At 36.8% G+C, this 21,035-nt stretch overlaps 1 protein-coding gene across 6 annotated transcripts in view; it reads left to right on the top strand.

Moving 5' to 3' along the window:
- Positions 1-21,035, top strand: part of ptprz1a (protein tyrosine phosphatase receptor type Z1a) — a 64,260-nt gene that overhangs the window by 37,795 nt on the left and 5,430 nt on the right. The window contains exons 8-24 of one of the 6 annotated variants that reach the window (XM_062992415.1): positions 74-224; positions 3,747-3,931; positions 4,409-4,535; positions 7,373-7,407; positions 7,512-8,220; positions 8,302-8,808; positions 9,110-9,586; positions 13,850-13,994; positions 15,146-15,237; positions 15,898-15,983; positions 17,640-17,660; positions 17,838-17,934; positions 19,355-19,440; positions 19,533-19,667; positions 19,840-19,974; positions 20,081-20,244; positions 20,517-20,652. In XM_062992415.1, coding sequence (XP_062848485.1) covers positions 74-224; positions 3,747-3,931; positions 4,409-4,535; positions 7,373-7,407; positions 7,512-8,220; positions 8,302-8,808; positions 9,110-9,586; positions 13,850-13,994; positions 15,146-15,237; positions 15,898-15,983; positions 17,640-17,660; positions 17,838-17,934; positions 19,355-19,440; positions 19,533-19,667; positions 19,840-19,974; positions 20,081-20,244; positions 20,517-20,652 — 3,288 coding nt within the window. Of the gene's footprint in view, positions 1-73; positions 225-3,746; positions 3,932-4,408; positions 4,536-7,372; positions 7,408-7,511; positions 8,809-9,109; positions 9,587-13,849; positions 13,995-15,145; positions 15,238-15,897; positions 15,984-17,639; positions 17,661-17,837; positions 17,935-19,354; positions 19,441-19,532; positions 19,668-19,839; positions 19,975-20,080; positions 20,245-20,516; positions 20,653-21,035 lie in introns of all 6 variants that reach the window. The other 5 variants (XM_062992391.1, XM_062992383.1, XM_062992424.1 and 2 more) reach the window with 5 other exon arrangements.

Here is a 21,035-nt window from a genome sequence, read left to right as displayed (position 1 = left end):
AACAAATGTAAATAATTTATTTTCTGTTAATAAATGTTGAAATATTATGAAAAATGTGTTCTGTTTGGTGTAGTTGGAGACCTTCTGTGATGTGATGACCATGCAGCAGGCTGGATATGTGATGCTGATGGATTACCTGCAAAATAACTACAGAGAACAGCAGCCTCAGTTCATGGGTCAGGTTTATTCTTCCTACACAGGCACAGAAGAGATCCTCACTTCAGGTTTGACACTATCATCATGAACACACATTTATTTTCCCCCCCACACTTTTGCACTGTCTCAATTATTCCCCAACACTGTTTGCATGACACTCGTGCTGACTGAGGAGGGCCAACACGTGTGAACTTGTTGTCTTTTTCTTACACGTGTTGTCTTTTTCTTGCATCTACCCCGGCTAGCAGCAAATTCTTAGAAGATTATTCAAAATGACTCACGACCCAATTCTATGGAGTTGTGCAGTGTTTGGTAACATTGATTGTGAATTATGACCTGTTTGTTTTAGTTTTACATTTTATACCCGTGAACACTACTGAGCTGGGGTTGAGCTCACAGAGGCTGGGGTGGTGAACAGCAGACAAATGCATTTTCATTGTTACCAAGAGATTTCTTTTATTTTAAAATTAGTATGACATTCAGAGCGGCTTCAGAATCAGTTACGTTATTAAAATAAAAGATATGTGATAAAAAAAATTTATGTAGACCTGGAAAACTAATGGATTCTAAAGGATTTTTGCCACGTGGCATGGTCAGATGAAACCAGTATTGAACTTTTGGACTTATCACCAAGCTGCATGTTTGGAGAAGTCCAAGCACAGCACATCACTTAAAATACACAATACCTACTGTGAAGCATGGTGGTGGCAACATTAAATTTTGGGGATGTTTTCTCTTCAACAGGACCTAAAAATTTACACTGTCAAATACATCCAAATTCTTGAGGAAAACATCTGACCCTCTGCTAGACAGATAAAGATGGGCAGGAGGTTGATGTGCAACCCTAAACACATAATCAACAAAAAAAAAACAGTGTCTTAGGAATATGAAGGTGAAGGTGAATGTCCTTCACTGGCCTATGTCTGATAGAAAATGTGTGGATAGATTTGAAGAAAGCAGTGAATTGCTGGGCACCACAACATTTGATCTTAAACAATTCTGAACACCAATCCTGGTGTGCAAAGCTAGTAGGGACGTCTCCCAACAGACTGATGACTGTAATTGAAGCAAAGGGTGGCTCTACAAAGTACTAAATCAGGGAAATTATCGCTTTTCCAATCGTTATTCTAATTCTTCATTAATTTTCAGAGCAGTTTCCTGGAGATGTGCCACGTTATAATCCAGAACCTTGAGTGTCAGGCAGGGCAATCAGTAATTTATTTGCTGTTATTAACAAGTAAAAGGCTTTAAATAATCTATTGTTATATTACGCCCCCTGGTGTTAATGTTAAGTTAATGTTGCCTATAAAAACTGTCGTGTGCCTTGCTTATTCATGTTTCGACACTAATTTTTTAAATTTTAAGCTACATTTATTATAAGACAAAGACAACCTAAGCAAAAACATCAAGTACAGTTTTTAAATAATTATTTTTTATATTGAAAGAAATCAAGTTTGTTTGTTTGTTTATTAGGATTTTAACGTCATGTTTTACACTTTAATTACCTTCATGACAGGAACAGTAGTTACTCATAACACACAAGGTTCATCAGTTCACAAGGTTATATCAAACACAGTCTTGGACAATTTAGTGTCTTCAATTCACCTCACTTGCATGTCTTTGGACTGTGGGAGGAAACCGGAGCACCCAGAGGAAACACACACGGACACGGGGAGAACATGCAAACTCCACACAGAAAGGACCCGGACCGCCCCACCTGGGGATTGAACCCAGGACCTTTTTGCTGTGAGACTGCAGTGCTACTCACTTTGCCGCCGAAAGAAATCAAGTAATTTAACAATTACTGCCCCAAACCTATTTGATATTAAAGACATGAAGAAAACTTGTGACAGTGGGGAAAAAGTATCCTGCATATTCCCTTCAAAAGTACACAGACAACTCATCCAAAAAGTCACAAATTATTCGTTATGCACAGCTAAAAACTTGCTGGTTACACTCACCTCGCATAAGGTCAGCATTATAATTAAGGTCAACATTATAATTTTACCAGTAAAAAGAGTCAATGATAGCAACCATATGTGTGGTTGAAACTATTTGGAAGACATGAGACCCATCACATCTGGTGTAAAAATAACATACATTACACAGTAAGAACATCATACCAAAAGTCAAAGGTAGAGGTGATAGTGTGCTGGAAAACTTGGAAACTAATTATTTTGCCTTCTACCAAAAACCATGAAGGGAAATGTCCAGTCGACAGTTTATAATCTAAAGCACAATCATGCAAACAAATTTTACATAAAAAAATGTTTCCATATATATTCCATTATTTGTTGTCTTTATTAGTTGAAGGATACAGCTAATGATCAAAGAATACTGCCATGTTACAATTATTAAAATCCTACATAATATTACTGATCTTAAAACCTACTGCTAGTCTGTAAGACCTAAAGTTAGGTTACAACATGATCAAACCATTGGGAATAAATAGTGACTCTTTCCTTTCAATTTGCTTTAGCTGTTAAGTGTTTAAGGTGTGTTGCACCCATGGTGAAAACTAAGAACATTCCTGGAGACATCATTGGGGGTATTTTCTGGAAGTGCAGCAGTAAACCTGTCTGGCTATAAGAGAAGGCTTAGCAGAGGCCTTAGCAATCTTATCACAACACAGAGTTCTGGTACATAGTTCTGTGAAGTAATGAATCAAAACTTAAACTGTTTGGCCACATGGATCAGCAATTTGTCTGCTTTAAAAAAGCTGAGGCTTATGGCCAGAAGAATACAATCCCCAAGGCCAAGCTTCAGGAATTGGCAATCTTGACCATGTGTCTGTCATCATGGATTCACAAAAATAAGATATTTTAAGTAGGAATGTTATGTTTTTTGTGGTGAAACTGAACCTTGGTGATAATTTGACTTTCTAGCAGAACAATAATCCAAGCACACTTCCAAGCCAACCAAGCTTGGTTAAGAAATCAGTTCTAGAATAACCAGAGTTAAGATTTAAATTCTATAGAAAACCTTTGGTGGGCAGTTGCAACATAAGCCATCAAACTATGAGAATACTTTTGCATGAGAATACTGGGCGAAGATTCCATAAAAGAGGCGTCAGAAGCTTGTTTTGTGTGTGTGTGTGTGTGTGTGTGTGTGTGTGTGTGTGACTTTTCTAGAATTAACCAAGTACCCAAAAATAAAAAACATTTTTTTTTTACATTTTTCTTGGTGTAATTGATAGAACATGCTTATTTGTTGTAACTGACTTTTACCAAAATGTCTGTTGTCTTAGAGGTGTACAGTCTCAGATGCTGATCACAGATGGTAAAGAATGCCCCCAGTGATAAGGTCACCATGTGCTAGGACAAACAGAGTATGAATAAGAAAAATTTATGAAAAACACCTCCTGTTTGTATGAATCTGCTCAAGTAGCATCATGTTCAAATAAAATACATAAAGAGAAATAATTTATTCATAATGTATTAGCACAAGACCCATGTTATTCTTGATAAACATTCGTAGAAAACATAGTGACTAAGCCAAAACAATTTTACGTAATAGTGTTTTTATAGACTATTTCAAAATATGACTATTAAAAGGGTGTGTGTGTGTGTGTGTGTGCTGGCCTTTTGCAGTTTGTAGCTCAGAGCCGGAGAACGTGGAAGCTTATCCACACAACTACACAAGTCTGCTAGTGATCTGGGAGAGGCCACGGGCTGTGTATGATGGCAGCATTGAGAGATACTCTGTTACCTACTGGCAAGCACAGGGAAATAATCCACCCACAATGGAATACCTTACTGATGGAGACCAGGATGTGGTAAATTAACTATACATTAAACTGCTTTATTAAATATTTAAACCACATTGTTTTTGTCAAGATTAATCATAGACAAGAAGTCCAAGACCTTTACCACTTAAGATTAGGAACATTCCAAGACATTTAATGATTGTTCTATAAAGAGAAGAAGATTAAGAGCAAGATTGCTCACACTAAAAGCCTCATACAGAGAAACGTTTTAATAATTAACTAATAATAGTTTGGCTCCTGTCTTTGTATACAGTCTGGACACAACAATAGCCTTTTAAAAGCAAACTTTACTGACTACTTTCTTTTTGCTCATTTTAAATATATTGTTGCTAAATTTAATATACTAAACATATTACTTTAGCTTGTAATACTTTTTATTGAAACACATTTGCAACATTTAAATATGTTAGCTATGGTTATACTACAGATTAATATTATACAAATAGACATGCTGTGTTTTGTGCTCTGTGATTTTTATTCTCACAGGGAGCCATCATCCAGGACCTAGAAACCAACACAAGCTATGTGCTGCAGGTGGTGGCTGTGTGCACTAATGGTCTGTATGGGCGTCTAAGTGATCAGCTGATAGTGGACTTACCTGAGATCGACCCTGGTAAGAGAATCCGTGCACACCGCCCTGGTCTACATTGAGACTGAGTTATATAAATACTCTAATATTCTAGCAATAACATATGCTTCATACTGTGGATTGACATTATAAGTAGCAGTAGATTTGTAACTTGGTATAAGGTGCTGTTAAAGACCAGTGCTAGTAGCTTTGTAAGTATAGTTGGAAAAAACACCCACTTGCATTTTTATAGTGCCTTAGTGTTACAGTGCATTTAATGCATTAAGCATAATTTAACATAAAACATGTTACTAGTATAATCAATGTGCAGTACACGTTACAATCAGTATTACTTTTTTGATTATTAACTTCAAACAGATACTCATTATTAAATCTGGTTTTCAGATTAACCCGGGAGGCACGGTGGCTTGGTGGGTAGCACTGTCGCCTCACAGCAAGAAGGTCCTTGGTTCGATCTGGGTCCTTTCTGTGTGGAATTTGCATGTTCTCCCAGTGTCTGCATGGGTTTCCTCCGGGAGCTCCGGTTTCCTCCCACAGTCCAAAAACATGCAGTCAGGTTAATTGGAGACACTTAATTGCCATATAGGTGAATGGGTGAGTTTATGTGTGTATGTGTGTGTATGCCCTGCGATGGACTGGCGCCCCGTCCATGGTGTTACTGTGTGCCTTGCGCCCATTAAAAACAGCTGGGATTGGCTCCAGCAACCCCCCCCATCCCCACCCCCCATGACCCTGATTGGATAAGCGGTTAGGAAAGTGAGTGAGTGAGATTAATTCCCAAATCAGAGCAGATTGAATACTGCTACAAAAAAATCCAGTACTTTTTCTGAAATTGCACATTTGCTAAATAATGCTAGATTCTTCAAAGTATCATTTCTGTAGTAGATACCTGAATTTATGGTAATTCCAAATGTCTGGAGAAATTATGCAAAAGCACACACAGGAATGCTTGAGTAAAATAAAGATTACTCAGACATCAAGCATGTTTACTAATTTGTTGTTATTTAGCAGCTGTATCTGCTGTAAGTAACCACTGTGAAACTATAAAGAAACCTAAATCATCAATCATGTCATTAAATCCTTCGAGCTATAAGGTGGTAAAAAACAAGGCAAAAAATGTAATAGGCACTTAAGATTAAATTGCACTAAAATTAAGATTAAATTGCACTAGTTATGTCTTTAAAATGGCCATCACCACTTAGTCATTCATTCTTTTGTTAACTGTCATTTAAGATTTTTGTAGACTTTTTTTTGTAGGTTTTCTAAAGAGGACTTGGCCTTTGCTGATACCAATTTTACTCTGTAAACTGAATACTCAATTTTAATCTGTTATTTCTTGTGTTAAACAGGGCTGTATTCTTTTAAAATCACTTTGTTATTTAATGATTTTCTTAATATTGATTTACACCTTTTTTTCTCTTGTGCGCTATAACTGTTCTTTACTCTGTACACTAAACCTTAGGATTTCATGTGTACTGTGTCTGCCATTATCCTTTCCACAGCTTGCTGTTTATTTAAACAGTGGTTTATTATGTTATTTTGTTACGCTTTTTACACCGGTCATGTATTAAAGGAGCTTTAATTTGTCATTTATTGGTCATTAGTAGACCAATTTACAGAAATGATTTGACATTTTCACAGCAATATAATTGCTGTATATTTGTCAATGATTTGAAATGTTGGGAATTTGTGTTATTGCTAATTATAATAAACTAATCTGTATTATTTAAAATTTTCTTGTTTCATATTTTAGTGTGATTATGTTGTTACAATATCTGCAATGACATCAGTTTTTAATAAATGTGAATGTTTATGTCACTGAAACGAGCAGTCACTTAATGCACTCTCTTTGTCAGTATTAAGTACACAATTGGTAAACACTGGAGCAATATAAAAATCTAAAACTTCAAAATATTATTTTGGTACCTTTGTCATCAAAAACATAAATGATTTCTACAGTTTTGTAAAGTAATTGTGTCTCTCAGCAGGTACGATTAAGTAGTAGTGTTTATTGTATGTTAAGAGCCACTCTGGTGTTCAGTCCCTCCTGAAGACCATTTTTTAAGGTGATACGTGTTCTGGATTTATAAGAACGGTTTTATATATATATATATATATGTGGTATTTTCACTTAATAACATGTTCCAATACAGTGTAATAAAATTAAGATGTACCCGTCTTTTACTTCTTTTTGATAAAAAATAACAGTAGCTCTTTCATCTACATAAACAGTACATTTGTGACACTATCAATACAGGAATGTTGGAAATACATTTTTGAAGCCTTACGTTTTTTTTTTTATATCTTACTGATACTAGTAGACTGATTTTCATCACATTTCATCTACACTAAAAAAACCTAGATAGTTGTACCTTTCATATCTATATTTAACACGATGATGATTAATCATTCACAGTCCAGAAAGGTATTTAAATAGCACAACTGCAACAACTCATTTCCACAATGCTTCACAGCTGAGATGTGCTGGGTTGAAGTGCATTTTTTTGTAGGACATGGGACCACATGTCTTCTACAGGAACACTAGAGTTCAGGAAAGATGGTAGCTTAGATTTTCAGATCATATTTTAGTCAGAACTGTGTATTGGATATAGGTTTGAAGGTTGTTTTTAATGAATGATTTTTGACATTTACACCACTTTTTATGAGCAATTAGTGTAGAAATTAGAAAAGTGTAAAATAGTTAAGTTAAAAACTTTTTCTTGCTTTCAAAGGTTTATATTACATTCATACCCATCCCTAATAACGCAGTTACACATTTTATATTTGCCATTTGAATCTAATTTTTAAGACAATCAATACACTACTTTGACTACTTTACTGTACTTTTACATTTCTTTCAGAATCAGACCCTGATCCAGAATCTTTTGACGAAAAGGTAGGAAAGCTAAATCGCATTAGAGTAATACAACAAAGCAGACCATTTTATATCTATAAATAAACAATTAGTGAGCTTACCACTGTTTTTTGTCTATTTGTCAGGAGGATTATCAGCCCTTTATGGTCATGCCTGACTCAAACCAGGCACCCCTCCCAGTTCAAACCACTACATCCCACCCCGGGTTTACTACAACAGAGCAGAACATCCCTCCATTCTTTGGTGCCAAAACAACTCCAACCTTAACAGAAAATGATTCTCAAGGCATTTCATCAAAGAATGATGCCAACCCTTCCACCATGACCCCTACTACTTTAAATACTGTTAGGTTTACTAAAACAGAGCAACCTGTCCTTCCTGCATTTGGTGTAAAAACAACCCCAACATCTGCTGAAAATAATTACCAAGGCATTGTATCAAAACATACAACCTATTCCACCCCTACCACTACGTTTACTGCTTTGAGATTTACTAAAACAGAACAGCCTGTTCTTCCTGCCTTTGGTATAACAACAACTCCAACATCTACTGAAAAGGATGACCAAAGTATTACAGAAACTTCTTTTTCTACCCCTACCAAAACAGAGCAGTCTGTCCCTCCAGTATTTGATATTCAAAATAATAATGATTGGGGTGTTACAGTAGAACAAACTGCCCAAACTACCACTATTACCCCTAGCACTGAGTCAGTGTTCAGCAGTGTGGCACCAGTTATAGCCTCAGAAGATGGTGGCATTACTTCCAGCTCTGCAGATTCTATAATAAAAATGAGCGCACATGATATCGAGACTGCATCAACCTCAGCTCCAAATGGTGAGGAGGTCTCTGGCGTATATGAGTATAGTGAAAACCCTATTGCTGTTACAGCTTTGATCTCCTCCCCCCTGCTTTCAGAGGTCCCAGTGCAAACTCCAAGAGTACCTTTCCCTACAACTACTGCCTCAAGTGGCATTGAGTTTAATGGTGAGAGCTCCCCCTCTGCAACCCCTCTGTGTGACTCTCTGCCCTGCCTGCATGAAAGTCCTCTGTCTCTGCCCTCTTCTAGCTCTGTGTTGTCTGAGTCTGCCTCTACCCCAGACTGGGTCGTCCCATATACAGTGACCACTCCCTCTGCTCGCTACTTCATGTCTTACCCTGATCAGTCATCCTTCAGCTCTGTGTCTTATTGGGATCTGGAATCTGTCTCTAGTGGTAGTGATGATGGCAATGATGGTGACACATTTTCTGGGTCGGCTTCAGGTGCCTTCCCATGTAGCAGTACTCCTCCTCTTCAACCTATACCTGACTCAACTGACTCGGAGAAGGACTCCTTCAAGACTGTTAGCACTGTTACTCCATCTGTGCAACATTCAGTTTCCTACCATAGTGACACCTCTCCTTACTTCACTTCCTCTTTCTCAGGTATTGTGGGGAATTCATGGGATGATTCTTTTTCGATATTTCCTACTATTAGTCAAAAGGGTTATGGCTCCTGCGGTCACTTTGTTAGTGCCATCTCATCACATATTTCAAGTTCTTTGCATGTATTTTCTGTATACTTGATGCCTGCCTCATCAGTAAGTGACCTGTCTAGTCTAGTAGATGGCCATTTATTTCAGCCTTTCTTTATTGGAACTCATTTGTCCACCTGCAGACTGGGATATGCTCCTTCCTTTCTTTTCTTCCATTAAGACGTCTAAGAATCTACGCTTCTCTATTACAGCCACTGTCAGTGACATCCCATCCAGTGAAAAGGCCAGAATTCTGGGAGCATCTGCTCCCTTGGAACCTCCCACTGTGTTGCCGACATCCACTTCTGAGACCTTACTTTCACACTCAGCGGATGGATCGCTGGACAGCAGTGCCTCTGGCTGGATTGTGGATCTAGATTGGGGTCAGAGCTCAGCCTCAGGAGATGGGGGTCCAACTCCGTCTTCACCCACTATGTTTACGACTCGGGCACTGGCAGAAGATCCCGTGCTGGAGGAGCACTCCTCATCCTTTTACTTTGAGAGTGAAAATGTGACAGAGAGTGAGGCTACCACAAATGGCATATCAATTCACCCCAGTCCACCCTGGACCCTTGGAGGTGTAGAGGAAGAGAGCGGATCAGGAGAGAGTCTTACAGATAATGAGACTTCCTCTGATTTCAGTATCCCAGAGCATACTGATAGAGAGTCAAAGGAAGAACCTGTGGAAGGTAAAAATCAAAACCGCCTTCATCAACTCAGCTATCCACTGGATCTGCATCAACTTCCTTTCTTACTACTTAACAGTTTATTTGGTATTTAAATGTCTAGTACACTGCAAGTATAATCCCCTTTAGAAATATGCTATAATACGTAGTGATACATGAGCTTTATGTATGTTACAAAGTATGAAAGATAAAGTGTAAAGCAGTTGGACTTACTTTGATTTCTTTGTTAATTACTTTTAGAATGTGGTTTGATCTTCATCCAAGTCAAATTATATCAAAGTAAAATTCTGCCTAAAAGCAAACAAAACAATACAAAAATAGTACATGACCTTTACAAGACCTTTATTAATCATTCACAGTCCAGGCTTAAAGTAGTTATCTAAATTTCTTGATTTAATGACTGGCAGAACCTTTGTATTTTAAGATTTCTTGAAATAACTGCCCTCTTCAGGTCATTGCACATCATCTTAAATAGATAAAGTAAAACATTTACCATGAAGCTATAAGGAATGCAAGCTCAATAGCTGTCAAAATGTACAATCCCAAATTATAAACGTTTAAGACAGTAAGTAAAATGCAATCAGAAGCAGTGATTTGTAAATTTGTTTTACAGGTATCTAATTCAAAAACAGCACAAAGAAGAGATGATTTTATTGTTTTTTTGTATATACAGTGTATCACAAAAGTGAGTACACCCCTCACATTTCTGCAAATATTTCATTATATCTTTTCATGGGACAACACTATAGACATGAAACTTGGATATAACTTAGAGTAGTCAGTGTACAACTTGTATAGCAGTGTAGATTTACTGTCTTCTGAAAATAACTCAACACACAGCCATTAATGTCTAAATAGCTGGCAACATAAGTGAGTACACCCCACAGTGAACATGTCCAAATTGTGCCCAAATGTGTCGTTGTCCCTCCCTGGTGTCATGTGTCAAGGTCCCAGGTGTAAATGGGGAGCAGGGCTGTTAAATTTGGTGTTTTGGGTACAATTCTCTCATACTGGCCACTGGATATTCAACATGGCACCTCATGGCAAAGAACTCTCTGAGGATGTGAGAAATAGAATTGTTGCTCTCCACAAAGATGGCCTGGGCTATAAGAAGATTGCTAACACCCTGAAACTGAGCTACAGCATGGTGGCCAAGGTCATACAGCGGTTTTCCAGGACAGGTTCCACTCGGAACAGGCTTCGCCAGGGTCGACCAAAGAAGTTGAGTCCACGTGTTCTGCGTCATATCCAGAGGTTGGCTTTAAAAAATAGACACATGAGTGCTGCCAGCATTGCTGCAGAGGTTGAAGACGTGGGAGGTCAGCCTGTCAGTGCTCAGACCATACGCCGCACACTGCATCAACTCGGTCTGCATGGTCGTCATCCCAGAAGGAAGCTGACGCACAAGAAAGCCCGCAAACAGTTTGCTGAAGACAAGCAGTCCAAGAACATGGATTACTGGAATGCCCTGTGGTCTGATGAGACCAAGATAAACTTGTTTGGCTCAGATGGTGTCCAGCATGTGTGGCGGCGCCCTGGTGAGAAGTACCAAGACAACACTCTTGCCTACAGTCAAGCATGGTGGTGGTAGCATCATGGTCTTGGGCTGCATGAGTGTTGCTGGCACTGGGGAGCTGCAGTTCATTGAGGGAAACATGAATTCCAACATGTACTGTGACATTCTGAAACAGAGCATGATCCCCTCCCTTCGAAAACTGGGCCTCATGGCAGTTTTCCAACAGGATAACGACCCCAAACACAACCTCCAAGATGACAACTGCCTTGCTGAGGAAGCTGAAGGTAAAGGTGATGGACTAAACCCAATTGAGCACCTGTGGCGCATCCTCAAGTGGCAGGTGGAGGAGTTCAAGGTGTCTAACATCCACCAGCTCCGTGATGTCATCATGGAGGAGTGGAAGAGGATTCCAGTAGCAACCTGTGCAGCTCTGGTGAATTCCATGCCCAGGAGGGTTAAGGCAGTGCTGGATAATAATGGTGGTCACACAAAATATTGACACTTTGGGCACAATTTGGACATGTTCACTGTGGGGTGTACTCACTTATGTTGCCAGCCATTTAGACATTAATGGCTGTGTGTTGAGTTATTTTCAGAAGACAGTAAATCTACACTGCTATACAAGTTGTACACTGACTACTCTAAGTTATATCCAAGTTTTATTTCTATAGTGTTGTCCCATGAAAAGATATAATAAAATATTTGCAGAAATGTGAGGGGTGTACTCACTTTTGTGATACACTGTATATGCTAATAACAAATTTAATACATTTAACACATTCCAGTACATTGAGACAGACTGTTTTGGAACTTTCCACAGATGATAGTATCATGATTAAGTATTAAAGGAACATTAATGAAAGGCTTAATAATCTAGCAAGGATGGGTTAAGGTTTGCACTGTGAAAAACTACATGAGAAGACAATCCAACAGTATAAGATAAAAATTTCCCATGGTAGGAATCCAAGGCTAAAACTAATACTAAATGCCCCTGGCTTTTGATTCCTCAGACCACACTAAATTAAATAAACTGAAATGCTTTGGAAAACTTTGCCAGTAATAAATACATTAATTAATAAATGCAAAGTTAAAACCCCACTACAGACATTCAGAAATGCAGACAGCTTTTCTGTGCTTAAGCTCGACTGGGATAAACTGATGTGTGCTGTGGTCTGATCCTTTTTCCACATTGTTTTTGAAAAGTCTAAACAATATTTTCACCGTATCAACATAATATTTTAAAAGCCAGCATCTGTCATGGTACAGAGGTATGTTGGTGCCAATGGCATGGTTAATTTGCACATCTGTAAATGCATTAGTAATGCTGGTGTTCAGTTGATGTCTTTTTTCAGGGACATCCCTGCTTGTTTCAGTAAGACAGTGCCTAGAAGCCGCATTGTGCATATGTTACAGCAATGCGGCTTCATAGTTGGAGAGTGCAAGTGCTAGACTCGTCTGCCTGCAGTGTGTGGTGCAATACATGATAACAGAGACTCTGTAAGCAGTGTTAAAAGAGTAAAAATGGAAAGAGATTTTACTTTAGTTTATTAAAAATGTGATGTACTTTCATTGTTTCTTAACTAAATTATTGTATATAATTCTATTTTTAAATTAGATTTCTGACTAGGCCCTTATTAAAAATGAATATTTTTTTGGATGATGATTAGACCAAATTTTATGAGTGATTAATATAGGAAGGCAATTCATTTTAATGAGCTCACAAACCTTTTTGTAACTCTACACTGAGATAATGTTTTTCATTCAGTGGCATTCTAACAAACTATTCAAAAAAACCCTTGACATTACAATCTGACAGTCCCACAGCCATCATCACACCGCTTGTGCTAATTCTTAACTCTGTGTTTTGTGTTGTCCTGTGTGCTTTTTCTTTACTGTATTCCAACCGTTTCAGTTCTTGTTTTTAAAAAGTACGGTTAGTTCCAAAAGTATAATTTGTAAATCAAGTGTTTACATGTTTTTACAAGTGTTTACAAGATTTTGCAACAGAACTCTTAACTAAATTTCTCTCTAGTGCACACAAAAAGTGCAAGCCATTTCCTAGTGCAGCCAGTAGAGAGCAGCAGAGGCCCTAAACTAACGTATTAGCCTGCGGCAACTGGTGCCATTGTGTTGCTGTTGTAATGCTAGTCACTAGTTTAGGTTCTAATCTCTTAAATGTGCCTGCTTTTTATAGATAAACAATGACCTATGAACTAGACAGTCCCCTAAGACTTAATTCATGCAGATGCTTTAATAATGAATAATGGTAGTTATATCATAATGACAATAGCATTACGAGATATTTTGGGGCACAGAATTGAAGATACTTTAAAGTGCTACAAACATTGAAATTGTAAATTAGGGTTAAAAGAAAGATGTTAGATTGTTTATCACAGTCATACTAGTTATTATTTCTATTTAATATCCATTACAATTAATTGTTTTTATACTTTACATACGTCTTATAAAGAATAGTAATTAATAACACCATTACATTATTCTAACATTTTTAGCTATGATAGTACATTGGACTAGTATAGTTACTTTATATGTGAATTGAGATTGTGACTTTTCAAAAAACATTTTATTATAAACCTTAAGGTAAGTCTGATTATTACAATTATTAAATGTTTTTATTTTGTATTTTAATATACTGATTTTTTAGTACATCACATGATTGCATTTTGAGAACAGTACATATGGCATGTACATTTGGCTTTATAATGGTATTAACTTTTTGCTTTTTGTAGATGCCAGTAACACTAGTCATGAGTCTCGTGTGGGCCTGGTGGCCAGTGTGGAGCATCAAAAGAAAGCTGTGGTTCCTCTGGTTATGGTCTCTACCCTCACCTGCTTCTGTCTAATCTTACTCATTGCCATTCTTATCTACTGGAGGTGAGTTTCATGTTTGGGGCTATAAGCCTACCTGCAGTGAGGACTGGAATGTACATGTATCCTAAAAAAGAAACAAACAAAACACCACTTTTTTGTATTTTACTTTTCCAAGTTTTGTCTGAGTAAATTATGAATTGCCATCTATGCTTTTCTTACACTGGAGAAAAAATGTGACAGGTCAAATTCTTATAGCCATTCATAAGCATGAAAAAGACTGCAAAATTAAGTAAAGCGTGATGATCTTTGTAAAACAGACAATGGCAATAAAAATGTTGACTGAATGTAACCATGAAGTTTTAAACAAGTGAAGTGGTAATAAAAATGCCAGAAAAACAATGCAAGTTTGTTTGCTTGAACAGTAAACAGCATGGTCTCAGAGATCACAGCTAAACTTTTGCAGAAGACAGCATTTTGGGATCACCAAGTCTTAAAATCTACACTTAGATTCCACTCCATGACAACTCCATGAGGTGTTTTTGTGTCATGGTGGTGCATCAATGGATAGTGAAAATGAGCAGTATGTGGCATGTTTCATTCCTTATTCCCCTGTACTTACAGAATGCTCAGCTGTGTAGTGGACAGATGCGCATTTGAGATGAGTCTTAGGGACATCTTAATCTTCTATTTTGGACAATGCAACTGGGATAATTGTGTTAAAGGCTTTGTAGATGATGAACATATTTTTTGTCCATGTTTTTTTTCTTATAATGCTTTATTATCTTGAAACAGCAAAATAACAAAAAAACAAGCAAGTAATTCAGGCTAAATACAGCTAGATACAGAATTATATTTACAATTCACGCACATTTTTGTCCTTTTTGTCCAAAATTCAGCTTTTTAAAAATTAAGAATTTTGCCAGATACTCTAGTTCACTTCCATTTCCCAAAAGCATGCAAAAGATATACTGGCAACTACAAATTGGCCCAAGTCCAGTGTTTATTCCTGCCTTGCACCCAGCTTTTCCAGTGGCAACAGATCCACCAAGACCAAAATAAAATGGTTATGAAAATAAAAATAAAATAAATAAATAAATTAATGTATTTTGTTAAACAATTGTATTGCAAAGCACATTTCCTATTGCTCAATGTGTTGTCTGTTTTGTTGATCTGCCTGCATTTGTGTCTATAACATTTTTTATTGTTCACTGCAGGAATTGCTTTCAGACAGCCCATTTCTACATTGAGGACAGCACTTCCCCTAAAGTTATATCCTCCTCACCTCCTATCCTGAGCAACACAGGTTGTTCTAATTATTCTCACTCTACTGTAGGCAGGGCTAAGTAATTAACAATTTCAAGTTTTTAGAATTTGTATTCAAAATACAAAAATGAATTTGTGTTCCTTCTAATATATCTTTTGAAATCGATATCTATGTCATTCATTTTCACCATATTCAGTTTTTTTGCCATTTACTTTGAAGTACCAAATGTTCTTAACAGTGGTGTCGCTTCTAACATGTTGATTATAAGTAGAGCCACAGAACCTTTACAGGGGTCATAACCTAACAATTTGTGCCATGGGACTGATTCAAAGATTGTGAGTAAAAAACTAAATTCAGGAGTGGTTAGTAAAAAGGTCCTACAGATTTCCTGAACAATAATAATTAAACAGGGTGCACCCACTGGCACAAGCTCTGCTTTTTAAACATGTTTTAAATCAGCAGGATTGCATAAAACATATTGTTAATCATTGTGTGACAGCAACTACGGCTGTTAAACGCCTGGTCAGGTCGATAGCACTGCTGACATTTGAATGTAAGAGCTTGAGGTCTCCAGAGTGGTGGGCTAGTGCATTAAACTGCTGCAGATCTTACTGATTTTATGAATTGGAACAAAATACGTTACTGAATATTTAAATGACAGTAAATTCTTTTTTGTTTTCTCCTGATGTTTTGCCCTGCTAGATGATCATGAGCAATTCACAGAAAAGCACTTTGTTGAACATGTCACAGAACTTCACAACAATAACTCTTTCTCCAGGGAGTTTGAGGTATGTTTGACCTCACATTTACAACATCAGTCAGACTATTTTTATCATGAGCAGATGCACACATAAATAATTGTTAAATTAGCAGTGTATTAGCTAGATATCTTTCATAAGATTTCATTCTCATAACCATCTGCTTTTCCATTTAAGTAGATGCGTGTTTTGATTATTAGGATCTATTTTTTATTCAGATTTTATTCATGCAGTAAAGATTGAGAAATACACTTTGACCCTTCAGTTAATTCATGGCCCACTTGGCCTGCTCTATTCAGGCGTGTTTAAAAACTGGTAAAGTCTTTTACTTTTTAAAAGAATAATTAAGTCATGCAGTGCCTGTTTACTGTTGACTTTTGTGTTAGTATTCTGCTCGGATGCACACAGAAGTAAAGCAGTGCGCAATAAAAGCTTAATTAGCATAAAAAATATCAAGTTGGAACCAGTCCTATCTTCTGGTTTCATTTACTTGTTTATAATTAGACATAACTGATTTAGGTGTGATTTGATTTGATCTGAAAGTTAGTTTAAAAGCATGCAATATTTTTGCCACATTGCACAACTTTTAGTGTTATGTTTGATCAGAATAATTTTACACTTGAAGATGTAGGTATACAAACATGTTTAAATAAAAAAAATGTATAGGATGAGTGGAGGAGCATACTGTATAAAGATGCTTTTAGGCAGGTGGATGATACAGTTAAGCAATTAATATCCTAATATTCACAGACTGGGTCGCCCCAGTACACATTAAGATTGCAACAAGATGACATCATTAAAGATTTGAGTTATATTTAAAAAACAGTTGAGGCCTATTTTTTGCCCAGGAGTGTATTCTACAGGAACAAACGTCAGCACATTTAATGCACAGTTATAGTTTATTTGCTATATTTATCATAGAACATGGCTTGATCCTAAGGTTCTGGTCCTAATATACCCTTCTTCTTTAAATTATCCTTTCTAACATTGCAAGTAAATCATTGTGCTAAAAAGATGATTGGCTATTTACACCATGGAATATATTGAAGCTACTTTTTTAAAAACTTCTGTGTGACCTTAAAACAAATAAACTTAGGAAGGAGTTCTATTATAATACAGGTAATGTTTGGTGCTGTTGCTGCATTTAAATAAAAGTCTATGAAATATGAATTTTGTGGACATACTACATAGTGTTTTACTGCCAGGACTAGACAGCACATCCAACCAGTCAAATGATGGCATGGTTTAACCCAATTTAGACTTAAATAATGAGTTGAGTCAATGTTTTGGATTGGGAAATCACTAAATGTTCAGAGTGAAATATTTTAGAACCAGGACTGAGAAACAACTGGTTATACTACTAAATGCCCAGAGCGTTGCTATCAGTTTATGTATGTAGTTTTAATAACTTCATAGTTTAATTTTTAGGATTTATTAAAATTAATATTTTAGTTAAATTACCAAAAAGTTCATTTATAAAGGTGCAACTCTTGTGTATTGTGGATATTAAGAATATTAGGGACATAGTCACTGTTTTTCACCAGCTCAAAATCACACAGTGCATGAAGCATTTTCTGAACATGTTTAGTCTGTGCTTTTTGCTGTTTTGTTTTTGCCGTGTGTTTGTGTACTGTCTGTCTTGAAATTTCATTGTTGTGCTTTGTGCTTTCTCACTCCACCGATTAGATAATTAAAGAGTATTTTGAGGTAAGCCATATCTCCCTTTTCATTTGATTTAATCAGACTGCATTTGAAGTCTCTGTTGCATGCATATCTCATTTACATTACTCCTTTACTAATTTTTTGGGGGAATGAGAATGACCATGGTTTACATTAATTACATTTTATATAGTTTGTTACAGTGTTTGTGTGTTTATTTTGTAGGAGATTCAGGCATGCACTGTGGATCTGGAAACCACGACAGATATCTCCAACCACCCTGACAACAAGAGCAAGAATCGATACATTAATATTTTAGCCTGTATGTGACTCAAAAAGCAATGCTTGTGAATACTTAATGTCATTATTTGAATAGAGCAGGCATACATCAATACACTTCAAGGTCACAGTGTCTCAGTGTGAACACCTGTATATTACAGCTATTTGTCTATGTTAAGTGTTTTTTTATTCATTCATTCATCTTTGGTAATCTATTAATTGTGATCAGGGTCAAAGTACATCTGAGAGCATGGTTTTCTGAGGTGGTAGGAAACCATATTTTTTAAAAGAAACCCATGTGTTTATAAAGAAAACGTCAGCCAGTGATCTGAAGCAAGAGTTAAAGTACCTGCTATGCCGCCAGATGATGTATTTAACATAATTAATTTGTAGTTTCCAAATTTGCAGCTTTAACAGTCTTAAGGTCAGGCTTTCCACTACAATTAAATTCATGTCAGCAGGAAGTCACCCTTATTTAGCCACAAGAACATTACAAGGTTGGACATTAATATTAGGCAATAATGCCTACTAACATTAATTCATTCCAAAGGGCTCAAAAGGGGCTGAAGTCAGGACTTTGTGCAGTCAAGTTATTTTTTATTTAACTTGCAATCCATTCTAAAAGGTCAGACCCCATTTTGTGGGTTATTGGGGGTGTATGTTGAGTTACCATGCTTAAACAAAAAAGGATATTTTTCAAACCCCTGCCAAAGATTGAACATTGCCAAATTTCTCTAAAATGTCATTGTATGGTGTAGCATTGAGATTTCATTTACTGCAACTAGGTTGTCTAGATTAATCCATGTAAAGAAACCCAGACCATCATTCCTCCTCCATCAACCATTGCGTTTGGTACTGTGTTCGGGCAGGCTGTGCTTTTCTGGCATCCAAACCCCTATTTATCTATCAGACTGCCAGATTATGTAGTAGATTCATCACCCTGAAGAATTTGTTTTCACTGCTTCAGGGTTTAATAGCAGTGTGCTTTACACCACATCAGCTTAAATTGCAATTGTTTATAGTGATCTAGTGTTTTTGTGTGGCCATTGATCACGAAAACCTGATCAGTTAAACAGTTTTTGTGTGATGCAATTGATGACTGACAAATTCTGTGCTCTACTTGCTATGGCCTAAAGTTCACACTTGCTCAAGTAGGGTAGACATTTCACTATTTAACTTCAAGTCCATAAGCCACTAAATATACTCTAAAAAATAAACCCAGACTAAACTCAGTACAACTCATCCAAATTGTGACTAGTAGTTTGCATGGCTGTATAGTTGACTTTATACACCTGCTAGAAAGGGTTGAGGCTGAAATATTTGAACATACTATTTAAAAGGAGTGTCTGCATAATTCTGGCCATGTAATGTTTATGTATTTGGTAATTTTTTATATAATTTTATATAACATATATTAGCAAAGTCCAGTAAACTAAGAGGGATCTTTGAATGCATTATTTCAGATGACCACAGTAGAGTCAGACTCTTACCTCAAACTGATAAAGATCTCAAGACTGAAGGGGACTATATTAATGCCAACTTTGTGGATGTAAGTACTTCCTATTTGTTTGGGGGTTTTTTTGTTCAAAGTGTTGTAACTATAAATAAATAAATTTTCCTTGTCTCTCTTTGCCCAATCAGGGTTTTAATAAACCAAGAGCCTACATAGCAGCTCAGGGCCCTCTCAAGTCCAGCACTTTGGACTTCTGGAGGATGTTGTGGGAGCAGAATGTAGGTGTGATCGTCATTATCACAAATCTGGTGGAGAAAGGCAGAGTAAGCAATCTTTTACTGTCTCCTACTTATGCACTTTGTGTAAAGTCTGTAACTGTTTGCACATTTCCTGTGCCACACCTTTTACTAACACCATGAGCATTACTATATTTCACTCACCTGCTTTTGAATAAATGTTTTCTCTAGGTAATGCTTATACTTTGTTTCCTTACAGAAAAAGTGTGACCAGTACTGGCCTTTGGAGAACCAAGAACAGTATGGCTGTTTTCTTGTGACTGTTAAGAGCACCAGGGTTATGGCCTATTACACCCAAAGAATCCTCACTTTAAAAAACACACGTGTAAAGAAGGTATGAGAATTTGTAGTAACATAGTAGCACTGTAATCTCTCACATAATTATAGGTGGTTTTCCCTTTTCTGTTCATTGCTGAGATGTTGCTTATATTTTTACCCAGGGTTCCCAGAAGAGTCGTGCTAATGAGCAGACAGTAGTGCAGTACCACTACACACAGTGGCCTGATATGGGTGTGCCTGAGTACAACTTGCCTGTGCTTAATTTTATTCGTAAGTCCTCCAAAGCCTGGACTGAAGACATGGGGCCTGTGGTGGTGCACTGCAGGTAACTTCCTCACAATATCAGTTACGGTAAACAAACAGGACAGCTGCTGAAATATTTTAAAATGTTTAAATGTATAAATAAATTTATTAAGGTAAATGTATGAACTTTGTGTTGTATGGTTTTGCTGGTCTGTCTTAAATTTTAAGTAAGCTATCTTAAAAGAGCCATATCATAAACAGAGCTGGTACTATACATTGTTTTTTGTGCAAACAGGGATCAGTTTAATCAAAATTGACTTCTGTGTGTTGTGTATGATCTTTATTTTGTGTCAGTGCTGGTGTGGGAAGAACAGGAACCTACATTGTGCTGGATAGTATGATGAAGCAGATCAGAGAGGAGGGCATGGTGAATATTGTGGCCTTTCTCAAGCACATCCGCACTCAGAGAAACTACCTTGTGCAAACTGAGGTAAGAATGGAACTTCTGGAGATTTAGTGGCCTGTGGTGTTTACCAGCATAGTAAAGCTGGGTTTGTTATAGTAGTAATGTTTCAGTCAGTTGAATAAGACAGTAATAATAAATAAACTGCATAAAAATACTACAAGTAAGATTAAGGTACAACAACCAAAGTGGATAATTAGTTCTTAGACATCTATCATTAAATTGTATACTAATTGTTTATGGGTCATTAAAACAAATACAGCTGTGAAATGTATCTTTTCTAGTTTGTTCCATACCATTTAAATATGAGTGTGACTAGCATGAACAGTGTTTTATAAAAAGTCAGTAAACACTAGTTTTTACTTTTAATCTCACAAGACAAATTACTGCACATTGTTAGCTATGATACC

The sequence above is a fragment of the Trichomycterus rosablanca genome, chromosome 1 (genome assembly GCF_030014385.1).
Source record: "Trichomycterus rosablanca isolate fTriRos1 chromosome 1, fTriRos1.hap1, whole genome shotgun sequence".
In the NCBI taxonomy this organism is placed as follows: Eukaryota; Metazoa; Chordata; class Actinopteri; order Siluriformes; family Trichomycteridae; genus Trichomycterus; species Trichomycterus rosablanca.
Note: the sequence above shows the minus strand (reverse complement) of the source record. Positions and strands in the feature narration are given on the sequence as shown.